A 19,950-nucleotide genomic window follows, 5' to 3' on the forward strand; every position below is an offset into this window, starting at 1 on the left:
CCACCATGCCCGGCTAATTTTTTCTATATATTTTTAGCTGTCCAGATAACCTCCCTCTATTTTTTAGTAGAGAAGGGGTCTCGCCCCTGCTCAGGCCGGTCCCGAACTCCTGAGCTCAAACAATCCGCCTGCCTCAGCCTCCCAGAGAGCCAGGATCACAGGCATGAGCCACCGCGCCCGGCTCCCTGACCTTCTTTTTGTACTTCAAAGGGCTTACGCTTTAACTTAAAACCTGAGAAAAAAGAAGGTCCTAAATATAAAAAGACCTTTCAATCATTTATGATTCATTTCTGTTTGCTCTTACCTCATAAGCACAACTAATGCCACTGAAGCAGTCTTTGGCTCCAATGAAAGGAAATGTCAACTAAAAGTAGAAACTTTAGGTAACCCACACAGAGCCCAAGTAATTTTGTCACTGATTTTAGTAAATTCTGGGTGAGCCTAGGAATGGAGATGGGCTCAGATGCTTAGAGCTCTCTTTCCTCCCCTTTTCTGAGAGTGAAATCTCCAGATTAAATGTAATTATGAGATCAAATATGACATGCCCAAAAAATCCCCCAAAACAATAAATAAACCACAGCTCGAAATATCAAATTGACTAAGAAAAAAATGATACGCACCGCCTCACATAACTGAATGCTTTCAGTGGGTAGCACAGGCCCCTGGAGGACACGAGGAGGATCACGGCCACACAGGCAAACTGAGGCACGGCCACACCAGCATAGACCAGGGCCAAGGAGAGGAGCCGCAGCGTCCACATCAGAAGACACCTGCTCTTGTCGTCCACAAGGGGCCCATGTTTGTAACAGGCAGCAAAGCTGAGAAACCCAACTATCAGAACATAGCCTGGAAAAGCAGAAGGGGTAAAATAATGTAAATCTGAACTTGAAAAATTATGTAAAAAACCTGGCAGAGCCTTGGCTTCAGGTAAGAACACATTAGAAAACTTTAATTTTTGTTTTCTTTTCCCAGTGAAGGTTGAAAAATGCACATAGGGCCAGTTATTCCTCCTATACGAGACACTAGGCTGACTTCTGTAATAATTATATTACAGAATTAATATAGTATATAATAATTATTATTGTGATATATAAGCATGTCTGTTTTTCAGTCCAGTGTCTTAGCCGGGCAAATGTTATCACAGTTGCTTTGGTCAGGAATAAGTTGTATGTCACAGTCTGCTACAAACACTATTTTTTATTTTTACCTTCTAGTCATAAAAGGAAAATGTAATTTTACGGTCGAGGGATCAGTCACCCTCTGAATCCAGTGTTCAGTCTCATCATTACTAATGGCAGGACTATAAAATATTCTGTTTCCAGTTGTGATCCAAGATGAAACACACATTGTATCTTATGTATTACATCAAACATGTCTACTTCGTATCTAACTAAACCTCGAGATCTAATTTCCAGTTTACAGGAAATACAGGAGAGCAAGAAACATGTTAAATGATACCACAAAGGAGTCATCAGATAAATCCAGAAAGTGGACATTCTATGGGACAACTAGCTTGGTCTCTTCAGTATATCACTATGACAAAAAAAGGAACTGTTGTGGATTAAAAGAGATTTACAGGACAAAACAAATGCAAAATATGGTTCTGGACCAGATCCTAGTTTATACATGCCATCAAGGACGACTGAGAAATTTTAACATGGCCTGGGTAATAGATGATTGTGTGTAATTATTACTTTTTTAGATTTAATAGTTAATTGATTATATAGAAAAATGCTCTTATTTTCAGAGATCAATAGTGAAACATTTAGGAGAGCATACCATGATATCTGCAATTTACTTTAAAAATACTTTAGCAAAAAAAAAAAAATGATCTAAAAACATAGAATTTTCAAGTAAAACAAAAAGGAATTGTTTTTGTTTGGGGGAAGTGGATTTACACGAAAAATATGGTGCTAAGAGTTAGGAGAAAATCAATGATGTTATTCTTCATTTTTCCTAATTAAAACAAATAATAAGAAATGCTTTTTTTAAACACAAAACAAGGAAAGTCAATAGTTTCTTAGCTTCTCTGTTTTTGAAAAGCCAAATTTTCATTAGTCATTTATAGTTAGGATTTCTCACTTTTCCTACTGAAAACATTAACAGAAAGAAATCAAGAGCCACATTTTAGAGAAACTTTTATATTACAGGTTAGTTGTGGTTAGTGCTTAACCACAGTTCAGAAGCATGTGCAGTCAAAAGGGACAAATGCTTTTTTTTGCTCTTTTGATCATTAATATAGAAAACTAAGAAGAATGTCATAGGGAAATCACATAAAATGAGATCTAAATGAACTGAAATCACCAACTATGGAATAAAATAAAATATTAATTTCAATAGCACCTCTCCTTAGTCCAAAAAGAAAATTTAGATGTTAGAGAGAAACATCTGTCAAAAGTAGACCTCTAGTGTATTTCTCAGTTTTATCAATAATAGAACATTTTTTTTTTACATTTACCTACCTAATATATATATTCTGTTTTCATACCACAGCCGCTTCAGCTCTTCCATCAACTGGCACAAAACATACACTGAAGCAAACCAACAACCAACCATTAGAGCCCAAAAGGTGCTATACTGTGTGTGGAAGAAAATAAATGACACATTTTTTTCGGTTCATTCACTTTCATAAAAAATAGAAGCAAACAAACCCTTTGTATTAGAATCTTCTATGTCAAAGTGAATTGAAGTCAGTTTAAGATACTGTCTACAGTCTTCCCACTCAAGGCATGGTCCATGAAAGAGCAGCCTCAGCTTCGTGTGGGAGCTTACTGGGATGGTGAACTCTCAGGCCCTCCTGCAGACTGCTGAATCAGAACCTGCGTTTCAACAAGATCCCCAGGTGGCTTGCATGGATATTAAAGTTGGAGAAACACTGTTATAAAGAATAAGTTTATCTCAAAATAGTGCTAGTGTTGCAAGCTTTAATCAGAATAACTGGAATATTACTATGATGAATTAGTAGTTATTTATCTTCAACTAAGTTCAGGGTATTATTTTATTAGTTTTTCATGTCTATGAGATCATGGTTTCCATTTTTTATTCATTTGCACATAGTATACCTACCTTTGGAATGTATCTTTTCACCAACAGCAGGACAAAGACTAATGTCATTAGAAGACCTAGCATGGTCCCCGAAGAGTAATAGAAAATAGGGTTTCTGTTAAGACAAGCAGATAAAATTCATTTAAACGCCAGGAAGTACTTTTAGTATGAAAATCGTTTAACCTGTCAACAGTAGCCATAAAGAACACCAAGAAAGAAAAACTCAGATGGCAGCTCTAATTACATCTTATAGTTTTAAAAAATGAAACCGGTACTTGAAATTTACAGTAAATAGCTTGCCACTAACTAAAAAGGAAATGTCTTGAGTTACCTTCTATATTCAGAATCTGATATGACAGTAATTATTGAGCATCTATCCTGTAGCAGGCACCTGTCTGAGAGTTTTACATGCATTCACACCAGCCTAGGAACAGCTATCCATGTCCAAGTTGTACAGAGGAGGAAACTAAGGCACCAAGAAGTTAAAAGACGTTCTCCAAGTGAGTATGTGCTAACTGGAGGATTCAGGATTACAGCCCAGCATCTCTGACTCCAAGCTTTACCCTTCGTGCTATCTATGCATCTTCTGCTTTGTAAAGCTCATGGATGACATTAAACACACTTGATAAGACTATAAGGAAAAGCTCAAAAATGAACAATGTTAAGAATAGTTGACCAATGTTGGGTACTAACTAGCATCAGTAAGATACTGGAAAGAGATTCCTTTTTCAGAAGAGAAACTGTAAGAAACAAAATGTCCAAGAGTCAGACATTTGTTATATTCAACCTTCTGCCTCCACAAATGTAGGAGGCAGCTCTAATGGAATAGAGAGCAAGGCATCTGGTACCAGAAAACCTGAGTATAAATCTCCACCTTGATAAGAACTAGCTGTGTGATGATGCATGTTGGTTTTCATCTATAAAGTGAGAACAGTAATACACAGCTCATGTAGTTGTTATGAGGAACGAAGAAAATAAAAGATATTAATGCATAAAATAAAATATGTGAACGTACTTTGTAACATATACATATCATGCTATGCAAAAACTGTTAATGTTTTTTAAGAGTCTTTTAAGCTCTATCTTCAGACATATTGTTTGCAAAACCTAAAGCAAGAACTGCAACCGCATAGTAGTGGGAAAATACTGAGCATACAGTCAAAAAATGACCTATACCCCTTTATAGGTATAGAATGTAAAAGTAAAAATGAATACTTACTGACTCAGGGTCTTTGCGTAAAAGAAAAGGAAAATGCCTGCCACAAACACAAGGAAGAGTTTGAAATCCACGACTGGAGTAAAAAAGACACACAACAAACATTTTGTGTCAATGTAGTGTTGGTGAAAGAAGAAAAAAGTCAATTCATTGAAATATTACTCCAGAAAAACTGAATCCAGAAAGTACAATAAAAACAGACTTACTATTTCGACTCACGATTATTGTATAGCTAAATATCTTCTTGACAGGCTCCACAGAGAAGCACATAGTCTCCCCATAAGGATTGATTATTATAGTTATTTCATTAGACTCCTTTGGTGTCCAGAAGTTATGAATCACACATTTGATAAAAGATAGAATGGTTTCTGGATACTGGCAATTATGTCTTTCTGTTATATATATAATACTGAGCAGGCCTGGACTGGTAATTTTCACCTACAAAACAAGAACAAACAAATCCATAAACACAGAAGTAAAAACTTCTTCTAAGTTTCTTAAAAACATGAGCGGAAAAGTAAAAAGAACCCAAGACTGGCTGAGTAAAGAATGTGCACGGTAGTGTTTCGATCCCAGGGGCTGACCTGACATCTATGTTTAGTCCAGACACACAGTGGACCGTAGACACTTTTGAAAGTAAAGGTTTCTTTCAGCCAGAGGACTGAGGAAAAAAAAAAAAGGAAGTGAAGGTTTCTTTCACCAAGTTGTGGTTGACTTAACTCCTAGCAAGTTACTGTGTCCAAGAGACATTAAAAAGGACAAGATAAAAAGTACACGCATCTCTAGTTTTATTGCATGCCGCTTTATTGTGCTTTGCAGATGCTGAGTTTTTCACAGATTGAAGGTTCATGGCAATCCTGCATATCTAACCCTCGCCAATAGACCGAGTAAGTCTATTGTTGCCATTTTTATAACGGCATGTGCTCACTTTGTGTCTCTGCATCAGCATTTTTTAGAAATGAAGTATTTTTAAAATTAAGTTATGTACATTGTGTTTTAGACATAATACTATTGCACAATTAATAGACTACAGTACACTGTAAACATAACTTTTATATGCACTGGGAAACCCTCAAATTTGTGTGACTTGCTTTATTGCAATATTCACTTTATTGCAGTGGTCTTTAACCAAACCCACAATTTCTCCAAGGTACACCTGTCATGGGTAGCAAATTATTTGGTTATAAACATAATAAAAATAGGATTTCTATCTCCACCATTTTCTACCGTGACTCAGAAAAAGCGCTTCCCTTCTCTGGTCAGCTGAGCATATATAAGTCAGGCTTCTCTCACCACACCTGCCAAGAGCCCAACCTCAGGTCCTGTTCAAATTGCACGACAAAACACTAGCTACAAGCAGATGGTGACAACTCAGTAGTCATTAAGTGACAATTCCCCTGCTGCCTTAGTTTGTCTGTCTATTTCTCTGCTTTGTCCAAGAGTAGAGCAAGCCTGTAGAGCGAAGTGAGAGCACCAGCTTTGAATCTCAGGCATCAAGTTTTATCACTCACTACCTACCAATCCTCTCATTTCTCTTTGACTTTGGCTCCCAGCTCACTGTTGCTCTCTCTCCAATACTATTAATACTTCCTGTCATTCTTCTTGGGGATTTCAATATACACAATCGAAACTCCTTCTAGTACCTTGGCTTCTCAGTTCCTGGAACTCCTTTCCTCTTATGCTCTTTCTTCCGCCCCACCTCAGCTAATCCCTCCCGTGGCCACACCATGGATCTTGTCAGTACCAAACTGTAGCCCTCCATACACCGTGCTTCATGCATCCCACTGGGTGATCCCCACGTTCTGTCTTTCCAGTGTGCCCCCTCTAGCACTCCAACCTCACAAGGATCTGAACATCCTTCCCCTGGTCCTCACCCAGTCCCTTCTTACCCAGCTAAATCCCATGATCGATCATTATACACCATTCACTGGCATGCACCCTTGAATCCTCTGCACCCCTCTTGCTTTGTCACACTCACTGCAAAATCCAACTCTTCACCTATTCTACTCTTGCATTTGCACCACCAAATGTCCTAGAGAGAAGCACAGTCGTCTCTTTTCAAATCCATGACTGTGAACATGAAAAGAGATCTGAAAGCTACAATCACTCGTACCACACATTCCTATCCATTGATTCTTCAATTTTTGCTGAAATCAACAAATCATTTCACAACTTCGCCTTCCTCCATACTCCAACACCTCCTCCTCATCCTCATTCCCAGCTGTTGATCCTTCCTACTTCACTGAAAATGGAAGAAATCAGAAGTGAATGTCGACCAGCTCCTATCCCCACATCCACCTATCTGTTAGCATCTGCAGGCACATGCTCTGCTTCCTGCCTGTGAGGAGGAAATTTCTGCTACAGAAGAAATTTACATGCTCCATTAAAGGAAAGACCCAGACTTGTCCACTGGACCCTATCCACCTTTGCCTGCTCAAGGACGTCCCACCAGCACTTCTTCCTTCTCTACTAGATCATTCCTAGCAGCATATGACATGATGATATTTTTTCCCATTTAAAAAGAAAAAAACAACCTTCTATGGACTCCACTGTTCCCCTTCAGCTACCCCCCATTTCTTTGCTTCTCATTGCAATAAAAATCCTTTAAAAAGTTGCCTGTCCTGCAGTCTCCAGTTCCTTTCCTCCCACTTTCTTTAACACACTTCAATCAGGCTTTCATCTCCAATAGGCTGCCAGTGCCCCCACAAGGTCACTGGTGCCTCCATGTTGCTAAATTGAACGGTCAATTAATCCTGAGTCACAGCATTTGGCACTTCCTTTCTCCTTGTCACAATTTCTCCCCAGGGCTTTCAGATGTCTTCTTCTTTACTGTTGTTCCTCTCTCTCTTTGCCGGCTCCTTCCTTCTCCTTGACCTCTTAATTAAGACTGACCCAGGCTCGGTCATTGGTCCTTTTCTCTTCTCCATCTGAACTTACTCCTTAGTCTCATGGCTTTAGGTGCTATCTATATAAATATGCATTGCTACTTACATATGCAAAATGAAACACAGGAAAGATACATCAGAAACTAATCAGACTGATTGCCTACAAGGATTGGGTAGGAATGAATAGAAGGAAAGAGGGAGAGTGAGACTTCTCTGAGAGTAACCTTTGTGTAAGAGTTTTGACTTTTAAGCCATATTAATGTTGTATATACTCAAAAATAATGATAATAAAATCAAATAGGATAGGAGAAACCCCTGAAATGGAAACAAATAAAAACAAATTATATTTTGAATGAGTAATATACCCATACTAAAGAGGGGTGGATAGGAATGAATTAACCTAAGTAACTTTTCTTTAGACAGGGTCTCCCTATGTTGCCCAGGCTGGAGAACAGTGGCATGATCATAGCTCACTATAACCTTGAACTCCTTCGTGGGATCAAGCAATCCTCCTGCCTCAGCCTCCAAAAGGGCAAGGATTACAGGTGTAAGCCACCATGCCCAGCCTAAGTAATTTTTGAGCACAGTATTTAGACTACATACCCTCACACAAAAGATAAAAAACACTATAAACAAATACTGAACTCCTGTTATTAGGTTTACTTTTTACAATGGTATGACTTAGCAATTCTGAAACTACTTTCAGTATATTCTAGGATTAGGCAAATAAATAAACATATTTGAGGACAATGGGAACAAGTTTCTCACTACCAAAAAAGGGAGTTACAAATATGGAAAGTGGAACACTAGAATGAACCCTGCATATTAGAGATATCAGAACCCATGTTTTTTAAAAGGTAGATACAGATATGTGAGCCAATGTCTGAGTGTGTATGTGTATGTGTGTACACACATGACCATGATAATCCGAGCACCAATGAATGTACCTAATGCCAAATGCTCCTTGGGAAAATGTATGATTTAAGAGCTGGGTCTAGGAAATTACAAATGAGCCTGGAATATCTTGTTTGTTTGAAAGTAAAATCATGCTCAAAAATGACAGACATGAATTAAAAGGACACAGAAGCTAGTCTGAACAGGTTCCTACTAGCCAAATCCAAGACAATTTGAGTATCAAAATAAATAATGAGAGTAATGGATTGTAGTCCACTGAATGAACTGACAATTCATGAGACTATATGGGTATAAAAAAATAAATAAACAGGAGGAGGAAAAACTCTTCCTCACAGAATGTCAATGAATGTAAAAGGAATAATGGAATTAGAAAATCACCATGATAAACATCGTCATGCTAATTGATTCAGGCAAGTGTCACCAATGGATAATAAAACTAGGGGGTGAAAGTTTGATGAGGAATAGGATATCTACATAGTCTTAAATTATCTCCTCAAAATACTCATTCATTAAAGAGGGAAAATAGTAATTTTACAGTGGAAGAACCTGACAGTTGCCACCTTTACCTTGTGATCAAAGTGGTGTATATTATCAGTAATGGTACCAATCAAAATCATGTGCCTCCTGATATGATGTTCCAGCTATTCCCTCAGCCTGGAAAACTCTTTCCCCAGATACCCCCTTGGGTCCCTTACTCACTTCACTGAAATCTTTCTCAAATGTTACCTTCTCAAGGAGAACTATCCTGACCACTCTTTTAAATACGGCAAGTGGCCCCCACTCCCTTCATCCCACGTACCTTCCTCTACATTTTCTTTTTTCATAGTACTTACTAGTTTCATCGCTTTCTTCTCTATTACATTTGTCACTCACTATTCCCTATCCCTGAAAATGTAAATATTCACATGGACAGGTGAAGGAAAACTGCAGGTTTCACATTACATAACAGAACACTGTGCCGTGCTAGCCTGGAGTGCTCAGCAAAGTTGTTACAAAATAGATGAGACAGGTACTAAGATGACTACTGGGCCCAGGAAAGGTGCCCAGCACTTTCTTGAGTGTCTCAGCAATTTCTTTTCTTGAAGTGGCCAGCTCAAACCAGCCCTGACTGATTTAGAGCTGCTATGGCTGTCCTCTAGTGACCTTTAGCTAACTGTAATACTAAAAGCACCACCTAGTGAAAAATTATAATATCATTAACATAACATGGGTTGCATGACAGTGTTGGTGGTACTGTCACATCACACAGGTGGTACTATCATCTGTGTGATATGTTTCACTGTGAACAAGCAAAGATACAATGTAAAAACTTTGTATTACTCATTGGGAAGGGATTTAAGGCAACACCACAGGGTGGGCAGATGCAGATTTTGCAGGCACGAAAGCTCCTGCGAAAGAAATTCCTGTGCCACGCAGGAGCAAGTGCTCTAGTAAGTAACCTCTAATAAACTCATCTAACTCATCAAGCTGCCCTTGTTTGAGTCATTCTTTGGTCTCTCAGTTCTCTCTGAGTTTGGCAGGTGGTTTTTCTACACTGTCCCTGGATTTTCACAAAACAACCAGGATCTGTTTTGTTCACCAATGTATCCTAGGAGCCTAGAAATAATTCCTGGCACTTAATATGTGCTCAATAAATATTTGTGAAATGTTGAATGAAGGAAAGTAGTAGGCAATTGAGAGCAACTGCTATCTTGGCCATATTTGGGATCAGAGGTTACTCCAGATTTTCTATGTAGAGAGGCTTGGGATAGCAACTTTGGAAAGAAGGAGGGTAGGTGTTGTCTTGAGATGTGTCTGAACAGCAAGCACACTGTATTCATTTAGATGGTATATTCATTTGGAGTGGTGTGGGGAGGGGCTGATGAAGAGTATGGAGGTATTAATGTCCCCTCTCACATTGCCCTTCCTTTGAACCCCAAGACAGCTTTCATACCAATTCACAGCTCTGTATCACACAAAAAGTACTTTCTATTCTTGAAATGGTACATTTTAATTCCCTGTTCTTTTTTTTTTTTTTTTTAGACAGAGTCTCACTCTCTTGCCTGGGTTAGAGTGGGTGCCGTGGCGTCAGCCTAGCTCACAGCAACCTCAGACTCCTGGGCTCAAGCGATCCTTCTGCCTCAGCCTCCCGACTAGCTGGGACTACAGGCATGCGCCACCATGCCCGGCTAGTTTTGTCTATATATTTTTAGTTGCCCGATTAATTTCTTTCTATTTTTAGTAGAGACGGGGTCTCGCTCTTGCTCAGGCTGGTTTCGAATTCCTGAGCTCAAACAATCCTCCCGCCTCGGCCTCCCAGAGAGCTAGGATAGGTGTGAGCCACCGGGCCCGGCCTAATTCCCTGTTCTTAAGACATGATTTAAAAGTAGGTCCTTACCTGCACAGTTGACCACATGTATTTCCACTTCATTTGGGAATTCTGATTGTAGCAGTAACAGTCTGACTGAGAAGTTTTAATTAAATCCATTTCCTTCAAAGCTTTACACCTTTGAACTGAAAGATGGAAAAGGAAATATATTTTTTCTAAATCTTTAATTGCCCAGGATCTTTTTCTCCCCCTGCCGACCCCACACAGAGATAAAGGTAGCAGTTTTAACATTCTGTGACCCATAAATTCTTCTACATGTTAATTATAGTCCTTTAGTCTTTCCAACCTAGCAAAAGACAGAAAATATTACAGCCCAGTGTTAATACTGTTATGATATATGGAGGGCACTGTAAGAGCAGAGGACAAGCATTTCTTCAATCCTGGCGTAGACAGCAAGAATTAAGGGCAGCTTCTCAGGAAAGATGAAACATGAGTGGAGGACTGAAGGGTAAATGAGACAGAAGTCAGGAGGCAGGGGGGCGGGGTGGGCACAGCAAGTTTATACAGAATAATGAAGATGAGAGAAATCATGGAAGTAGTTCAGTTTAGTGATATCTGATTATTATACTGGTGAGGGAACAAGGACAGAGTGTAGAGTGTAGGAATACACCACCTGCAGCTGGAGAGGTCAACAGTGGTTACCAGTACACTAAGGAATGTGAACTTCATCCTGAAAGCAGAGCACTGAAGGATTTTAGGGAAATATCAGAGTCTCAGCAAGAAACTACTGACACTCAAAGGGGTTTAACTGAGAAGAGTTCAGTAAAGATGTGGACAGGGTTAAGGTGCTAACGACAAGGCACTGTGAAGTTCCCAGGCACCAACAATAATAGCAGGAAGCTTTTAACAGCCTAGTTCTGAAATGGCAAGGGGAGGACCCTATGCTACTGGGGCCATTGAAGCTGAAGGGACAGCTGTCTCATGGAATGCAGTCACTGCCAGAGCTTCCATGGAATGGTGGAGTGAGGGCACCGCAACCTGTCTCTCCTGCCCTCCCGTCAGTGCCTTGAATTGACCAAACCTGCCAGGAAGACAAGAGGACAAAGAAGCCCAGATGGCAGAGTCCATAGAGGTCAGCTTCCAGGCACTGAGCAGGGCAGAGAAGGGCTCAGCATGGATCTGCAGGAACAACCAGGGAATCACCAGCTCAATAAGGAAGTGACAGGAACACATTTGTATTTTGGAAAGCACATTCTATTTGCAGTGTGGAATATAGATGGGAAGAAGACTGAAGCCAGAAGAACCACTAAGGAGGCTACTAAAGCAATCTAAGCAAGAAAAGGACTAAGAGAGGAGTGAGAAAAAGCAGACTGAGAGCACTTTGGCAGTGAAATCAAGAGGCTTTGGAGGTTTGTTTGATGAAGGAGAACGAGAAGATGATGTGAAGTTCCTGGTGAGTGGAGAGATAGTGAGGCCCTTCACTCAGATAAGAAATACTGGAGAAGAAGCAAGTTTGTGCAGGGAAAGGGGATGAGTTCAATTTTGGACATACTGAGTTTTCACTGGCGGGACTACATGAAGATGGACAGGTCTGCAGCACAGGAGAAATTTGGCTGGAGACAGATGTAGATACATAAATGTGTGTGTGTGTGTGATATATAATTAAATATAGACTACAACACAACATAATTGAGAGAGAGAAGTGCTGTATTACAAAGAGTTAATGTAAAAGCCACAAGAAAATTAGGGTTCATTTTCTTCTGTGGCCACTGGTGTATTTGGATTTGAAATGAAGTGGGATGAAAGTCATAAATTCTTCTGAATCCAAGATGAGGTGTCACCATCACATCTGTCAAATAGGAAACAGGAACAAGGAACACTTATGAATACACACAGAAATGGGCCTTACACTCAATCCCCGACTCCTCTAAGGAAAGTGTGGTCAGCTGTTTCTCCAGAAAAACCTGAAATGAAGCCAGAACAAGTGCTACACCAAAGCTGGGGAAGAACTGGGTAACCAGTAATAACTAGTCAAAAATTACATCCATTTAGGGAATAATATTGAACAAGCTCAGATAGGTCCCTGTCCTGGCTTGAAATATACTTAGCATTAAGTTGAAGAAAAGTGAAGACAGACTTGGGAAAAGGATCCTAGGAATGCCCACCACCTCCTGAACCACAACTGAATAAAAGTCAGGGTTCTCAGGTGGCTACACAAAGCAGGAGAGTTACATGAGGACCTAGAGTATTTCATTGTGACAGCCAAATCATTTCATCTTCACTCTTTACACTGTGATGGAATGCATATGTTTTTAAATATATCAACAAATTTGCACAGTTTAAGAATATGAAATGCAAACATAAGAATCCAGGTTAACAGCCAGGTTTCAAAAAAGCATGAGAAGAAAGCTCTAGAGGTTCTTTGTTAAATACAAGATACTAAAAATTAAAAATGTGCTGCTGCATGGTCTGTCTATGCAAAGGAGAATGCAGAACCAGTGCTACAAACACACAAAGCAACCAATGCCGAGGCACATTCTGGGGCATATCTGAGATGGAAATGACTCCTGACCAAGAGCAGCACAAGGAAAGGTTAGTCCCTGGATGCCAAAGTGCTGGCAGCTACTGTAGACAAGATGTACGTCAGGAAGGCAGTGTAGAACCTAGAAGAACTTGAGCAACTATGATGACAAAACACTAAATGCCCCCAGCTAGGTGAGCAGCAGAGGTGGGATCCTGTTTCTGGACTCACCTTCCCATATCCCATGTTCTGCCTCTGCACATCCTCCCAGGGGAGACAGGTAAGAATGTTATACTGGGAGTCCTCACTGACAGGGAGGGATTCCCACCTAAGCTTGGAAAGGGAGTGCATTCTGGCAGGGCAGGTGAAGAGGATGAGGTCTCAGGTACACAGACCCAGCAGCTCCAGACTATTATAAGAATGTTTACTTCCAGACAGTTCTTTCTTCCCCACACATGTGCTCAATGTTCAGAAGACTTTTCTCATGAGTGCCTCCAGGGTCCCTCCTGCAACTCTTAGTGATCTCCGCTATGTCAAGGACTGAATCAACTTCCATAGAACAGTAGTGATCTGAGAAAATATCCTCTTTGTGGGGCCTGAGATTTACAAACAAACACTACCTTTAAATGAGGCATTTTCCATTTGGCCCTAAGTCTGTCTCCTAAATCATTAATACCTGTAGCTCTCAAGAGTAAGATGATGCAATTTAAGTATAGTATAACACTGTAATTTGAATTTAGGAGTAATTGCTTCTCTGTTACCCAAGCCACATGCATGTTGTACTTGGATGACCATAACAGCCTTCTAGCTGGTCTCCCTGCTTCCAAAACTGCCCCACAATTCTCTCCACAATCTAGTCTCCAATCATCATACAGATCTTTTTAAAAGCATCCCTCAGAGCACATATTTACCTGCTCGAAACCCTCCAATGACTTCCTATCACACCATAATAAAATCCTCTTGCCTTCCAAGGACCCAGTGCCTCTGTGACCTTCCCTCCCACTTGGCTGCTCCAGCCACACTGACCCTCCTGTCCTCCTCAAGTTGCCGACACACACCTATCTCAAGTTTCCTCAACCTGCAACCTTCTTCCCCCAGATCTTGGCAGGGACTGTGCCTTCCAACAACTGATGTGTTTGCTCAAATGTCTCCTTCTCAGGAAGCCCTTCTTTGACCCCATTGTCTAAACCAGCACACCCCAATCACTTTCACCTGCTTTCTTCTTACTCTGCTTTTTCCTTTCTTCTTATTACATATGTATTTGTCAGCTTATACTGTCTCTGCATGAAGTAAGGGACATTGTATGTTCATTGCTGTAACCCCCAGCACTTGAATATTTGTCTTTTGTGTGTGGCTTGTAATTTGAGAGGATTAGTGGGTTACTTGGGCATGCATGGCCTAGCCAGTGAAAGCCCAGTCTTCGTAAGAGCCTGGCCAGGGCCAGTCAGCACCATAAAATGGAGTGCACTCCCCTTGAAACCACCTGATGAAACAGGACACTCTCTGCAGCCTGTGCTATTGCCTTCCCATCTTCAGAACTCACACAACATGAGGGCCACTCTGGAAAGCACAGGCTACATCTCCCCTTACTCTACCCCATCATCAATGTACCCTTAACTAGAGGGTTGAGCACTGTAACCCTTAATATCCCCTGGGCTACGGAGCATCTTCTCACTCCTCACCAACAGAGAAGGGCAGGGGGAAGCAAGAGGTGACAATAAGCTTGTTTTTGTTTGACTCACATACGACACATCAGTGTATGCTGTGTAAGGGACCTCCCAGTTAGAAGAAATGAACTTGTTCTGAATTTCCCCACAGTCTTCAACCAGATTAAGGAAAGCACAGATGGAGGTAGGTTGTCCCGACTATCGGTACCTATAGACATGCTACTAAAAGCATGTTGCAAAGTGTTTCCCTTGGAATTCTCCAGAGTGGCCTCTGGCTTTTGAGGTGAAGCTGATGTGCAGTTTATACAATATTTATGGGATGATACAGACAAGGAGTCACATTTTGTGGTGTTCTCTGGTTGCACTTTGTTCTTATCACCTCTCTCCTGAGGGGAATGCATCTCAATCAACCCACATAAGAATTCCTTAAAAACAAAAAGGGACCAGCCACAAGAAGTCACAAGCCACTTCATATGAACTTTAGGCCATGGGCTAAATGGACTAGGCATAAGAGAGTGACCCATGATAAGATTGTTCTTGCAGCTGGCCCACTGCCTTCCCAGAGAGACCAAATATTTTAATGTTAGATTGATTATAAAGGTTCTGTCTTTCCTAGGACTCTCTTCCTCTTAGCAATCTTCTTGTAGACATTGTACTGTTAAGTTTCTATCTCCTTATATGCAACTGAGAGTGGGAAATAGAAAACATAACTAGTTTGACTGCTTATTTGGACTCTATCACTGATTAAACCCTGAAGGTTATGAAGCTGCCTGCATGTCTGCAGGTTTCATTTATTCACAGGTCTCCTACTTATTCATGCCGGTTCATTCTGCTAGCATGGAACCTCCCGGCGGCAGATGTAGGCAAACCCAAATATATTACAACAACAATAATCCCTTATAATGCAATCCAGAAAATGAAACAGAATCTCTGGGAATTTATAATGCAATCCAGAAAATGAAACAGAATCTCTGGGAATTTATAAAATGTTGTAATATTAGTATTAATTTGGTCAGATACTTGCCTAGGGAAAGCTACTGCTTCCACTTGAGGCTGAACCATGTCCCCACCCTAGAGGGTGCTCCATAACACGCAGTCCCACAGTTATAGATTAGATAAGTTCCTGAGAATACAGGATCATGAGAATGTCTTTAGGTCAGATGTGTATGTAACTTGGGTCCCTATGAACAGCACATATATGGTAACAATAATGATGACAATGCTTTCCAAGTGAATGATGGTGTCTGGCCTTTCTCTGAAGGCTTAATTATTTCTACTTTCATCTCTACTGTAATCACCTTTCTCTTTACTGCAGGCTCACCTGGACTTGCTATGGACTTTCACTTTGGAGGCATGGTCACAAGGCTAAACACAGACTCACAAAACTGAATAAAAAAAATTAAGATGAAAGTGATGCTGTGTGTAAGCAACCATATAAACAATGAGACTAAGCCTTTAGTGTAAAGATGTGGCACCAATTAACTGTTTACACTATGCGAGTTTGTTTACATGCATGGAAGAAACTAGTTTCCTAATTATTAATTTAGTTGTTTAATTATAAATTATCCCCATGGGGAACCTTGGGAGCCTATTCATAAGTACGGAAGGTGCTAAGTCTGGTCATCTGTAACCCAGGGACTGCCTATATTCACTTCCTCAAACCTGCTTCAGATCAGAAAAAAGGTCTGGAAGTGTGGGCTACCCCAGCTCTGCCTCATCTCCCAAGCACATAAGAGTATCTGTGGGACCAACCCTGAATACCATCCTTACTACAGTAAGCTGGTGTCTAAGCCCTGGAATGAGCATTGCCTCCCTTAACGCCCTGCAGTCTTCATCAGGCTCTCTTGATCCTTTCAATTTATCTGACTTCTGGAGAACAGTATATTTCTGGACAGTATGCCTAAAACACTAAAACAAGTACATGAGGCATTAATTATTTACATTAAAAATTCAAGTCAAGGTTACCTTAACCAAGGAAATAGATCCTTTAGTTCACTTTAAATACCACCCAATTTATAAATATTCAATTTATCTAATTTCAGGATTATATATTTTACAAATAAAAAGGGAGAGCTGCATATCACCTACTTGAATTAATAAATTCAATTTAAACTATCTCCTTTTGTAGTACATTTGTCACATATTAGTTTTCCTAAATGTGTAAGTATATATTTAAGTTAAAGAGTTTAGTCATACATACGGTAAAAATATTCAGTCAAAACTTCAGAAAAGAGCAGGTAGTACTTAAACCTACTTATGGAATATATTAAAAATAAAAAGCACAAACACTTCTCAAATCTTAGACCCTAACCTCAACATAAAAATATTGCACCACTGTTCCTCCTGAAAACTTAACCTTACATGGCCATGTGGGAAAAAACTATCTTCAGATAAAACTATAACAGAATAATAATATAAGACTTATTCTCCATTTGACCTATGGCTGCTTTTCTTTTGGGACAAGGAAGGGGAGAGAGAAGAGTAGGAAAAATAAGAAGCAAGATTCCAATAAACCTTAATTGGTGAGAGTTCAAATAGAGTTAGGATTTTTCTTAGTATTTTTTTGTAAATTCACATTTTCAAAGGAGTTAACAAGTGGTACCGAAGTTACAAAAGTGGTAACTATTCTATTAATCCCAGTATTTAATCTGAATATCAATCTCAATTTTTATTTCTCCAAGAACATGAGAATAAAACTAGAATTAGTACATGCTGATTGATGCACATTCAAGTCTGATTTTAACTTCAAGCACAGATTTTTCCTCTCCACAGATGAATTTGAAAGCTGTGGTTTCAATTGACCTACTGCTATAGTTTAAGCCTGGGAAGCCATTTCCAGGGCCTGAACTTCATCTCAGGGCAATACATGGTTTCTAGGGAACTCACCCACTGTTTGCAAATTATGGGCAACTCTTGGCTTGAAGTTTTTTTCCTTTCAGCCAGACAACTACCTGCCCCTCCTGGGTCAACTGCCTCTGACATTCCTCCAGATAGGATGACAGAAAGCTGGCCTTGGTTTGGATGTTTTCCATTCCATTGAAAGGTGTGTACTCAAGACAAAATTTTAGACTAGGAAGGGACCTTAAGCATTAATATCACAAAATCCAAGTATCATCTAATCTCATATTAAGGAAGGTCCTTATTTAATGAATGGAAATAATCAGCTCTTTCATCTCAGGGTTCTTCATAAAACCACAGCCTTTTGGAGCAGCAGTGGTTCTTAGACCTAGTTTAATCCAGAGCTTCCAACAGTGGCACTGGCGCACTGCAGGATCCCGGATGTTTCACAGTCTGTATTGTAAAGCCTACTTGGAATTGCAAGCACCACTATAAGGCTACAGAAGTTGCTATTTTTCTTAGCTGTGAATTAGAATTTACCACTCAATGGTATCTTGCATGTCTCTAAAAAGCATTTATGGGTATCTTTAATTATCAAAATAGAGAAGTGAGCTATTATCACTAAATGTGGTCAACACAAAAACTTGAAAAACATTGGGTTCACTGAGGCAAAAAAAAGATGAGGAAAATATTGGAAACTATTCAGCAATAAAACATCTTCATTTTACTGATGAGAAAACTATGGTCCATAAAGATTATATGCCTGGACCAAGGTATAATGATTGAACTAGAATCCGAGGTTCTGGGTATTGATCTAGGGCTATGTCTAATTTTGCAGCTGCTGCCATGCCCAGAAAAATCTCCTCCATAGATAGATTTATGTTTTATTTTTTCACCAACATATACTTGTTACATTTCTTACTGTCTAAGCCTTTGTTCCTTCATCTGTAAAATGGGTATATAAACGGTAGCTTCCCCTACAGGACTTCTATGAGTATTAAATACGATAGATAATGCAGTTAAAGCACTTGTAACACTGTCTAGCACATAGTAAACACTCAACAAATGTCTGTTCAATGAAAACTAGTAGAGAACTGTTTCTCAAGGTACAACTCACTGCAGCTGTGGCAGAATTTGATAACTGCCTACTCAATATTCATTCTCTCCTTCATCTTTAGACAAGGAGCCCTGATTTCATTGGAGGGCAGGCCATGCCCAGCTAAAACGACACACTTGGCAGTCTCCTTTGCAATCAGGGGTGGCCAATGCAATGAAGGGAAATTGGTGGAGAGTGCATCCAGGAAATCTTTTAAAGGATTTTATGAGGGGGGAAAAATGAGACAGAAATGTTAAAATTAAGCTCGAGTTAAACTTGTAGCAGTTCTGGAATCAGAACTGTTTTCTGACTTCCCTGTCATTCCCAGATCCTTCTCCGGTGTGCCAGGATCTTGAGAACATTCCACGGATAGCCACAACACTATGAGCAGCTACCATTTGTTTCCTATGAACCAGGAATTATGCACACGTTAAACACAACAGTCCTGTGAGGTAACACTATCTGCGTCTCACTAGAGGTCACAACAGTCAGTCAGGGGTAGGAGAATTTTGGTCCGATTCTAAAGCCAAAGCTCTTACCTTCTCCACTGAGTCCAAAGGAATAGCTAGACAGAGAAATAATAAAGTTTTCAACATAAATTGATGCCCTGTGCCGAAAGTCTGGAGACTAGGGTCACCTGTGCCCGTGAGTAACTGCGGGACCTCAGACAAATCAAAACATATCTGAGTTTCGCTTGCTTCAGTAAAACGAGGGAATTGGGCCAGACTTTGAATTGTGCTGCTGCTTCAAGTCCTAAAATCACAAAATGGCCAGATGCCAGCAGAGGGGCCAGGGAAGGCCAAGAAGGCGCAAGGCCGGGCGGGACCTGCACGGGAGCAGGCCGCCCCCGCGGGTGACTCCGAAGCCAGGAAGGGGAGGGAGCGCGCCGCCGCCGCCGCCGGGTGCCCACGTTACCTGACAGCGCCGCCGCCGCCTCCTCGCTGTACATGGCGCCCGCGGGCAGCGTGGCCAGGGGCGGCAGCCAGAGCAGCAGCCACCACCGCCCTGGGCGCGGCCGCATCCCGCCCGGGGCTCAGCTCGTGCGACCCAAGCCCATGGGGGCGGGCTCGGCCGAGAGGAGCGGAAATGGCGCGAGGCCTCGGAGGAGGTGGAGGGGGCGGTGAGGCCGGAGCGCGGGAAAGGTGGCGGCCCCGCCTCCCCGGGGCGGGGGGAGTCCGGCCGACGCTCCCACCTAGCACGCCGCGGCGGCCCGGCCCCAGGGCTCCCGAGGCGCTCTCGCGGCCCCTCCCGGGCCTCCTGCCCCCCTCGCTCGCCGGGCATCCGGGCCTCGTCCTGCCCTGGAGGCCACTCACTCGGCAGCATCCCGCAGCTCTGGGCGCAGGGGTGGGCGCTGCGGAGAGGAGCGGGTCACTCACTGTGAGTTTTTGTTAAAACATGCCTGACCCGTGACCTGTGGGGTTTAAGGGCTGAGTTCTCTGCGCTCCCGTGAGTGACAGCA

General features: G+C 41.2%; 1 protein-coding gene across 1 annotated transcript in view; it reads right to left on the reverse strand.

Annotated features, from left to right (window-relative positions):
- The window catches only part of NEMP2 (nuclear envelope integral membrane protein 2), a 23,983-nt gene extending 4,471 nt beyond the window's left edge, over window positions 1-19,512 (reverse strand). The window contains exons 1-7 of the mRNA XM_012647927.1: window positions 19,407-19,512; window positions 10,439-10,554; window positions 4,468-4,699; window positions 4,265-4,337; window positions 3,067-3,160; window positions 2,463-2,577; window positions 621-846 (exon numbers count right to left, since the gene is read on the reverse strand). Coding sequence (XP_012503381.1) covers window positions 621-846; window positions 2,463-2,577; window positions 3,067-3,160; window positions 4,265-4,337; window positions 4,468-4,699; window positions 10,439-10,554; window positions 19,407-19,512 — 962 coding nt within the window. The remainder of the gene's footprint in view (window positions 1-620; window positions 847-2,462; window positions 2,578-3,066; window positions 3,161-4,264; window positions 4,338-4,467; window positions 4,700-10,438; window positions 10,555-19,406) is intronic.
- Window positions 19,513-19,950: the final 438 nt, after the last annotated feature.

Source organism: Propithecus coquereli, unplaced genomic scaffold (genome assembly GCF_000956105.1).
Source record: "Propithecus coquereli isolate 6110/MARCELLA unplaced genomic scaffold, Pcoq_1.0 Scaffold279, whole genome shotgun sequence".
NCBI lineage: Eukaryota > Metazoa > Chordata > Mammalia > Primates > Indriidae > Propithecus > Propithecus coquereli.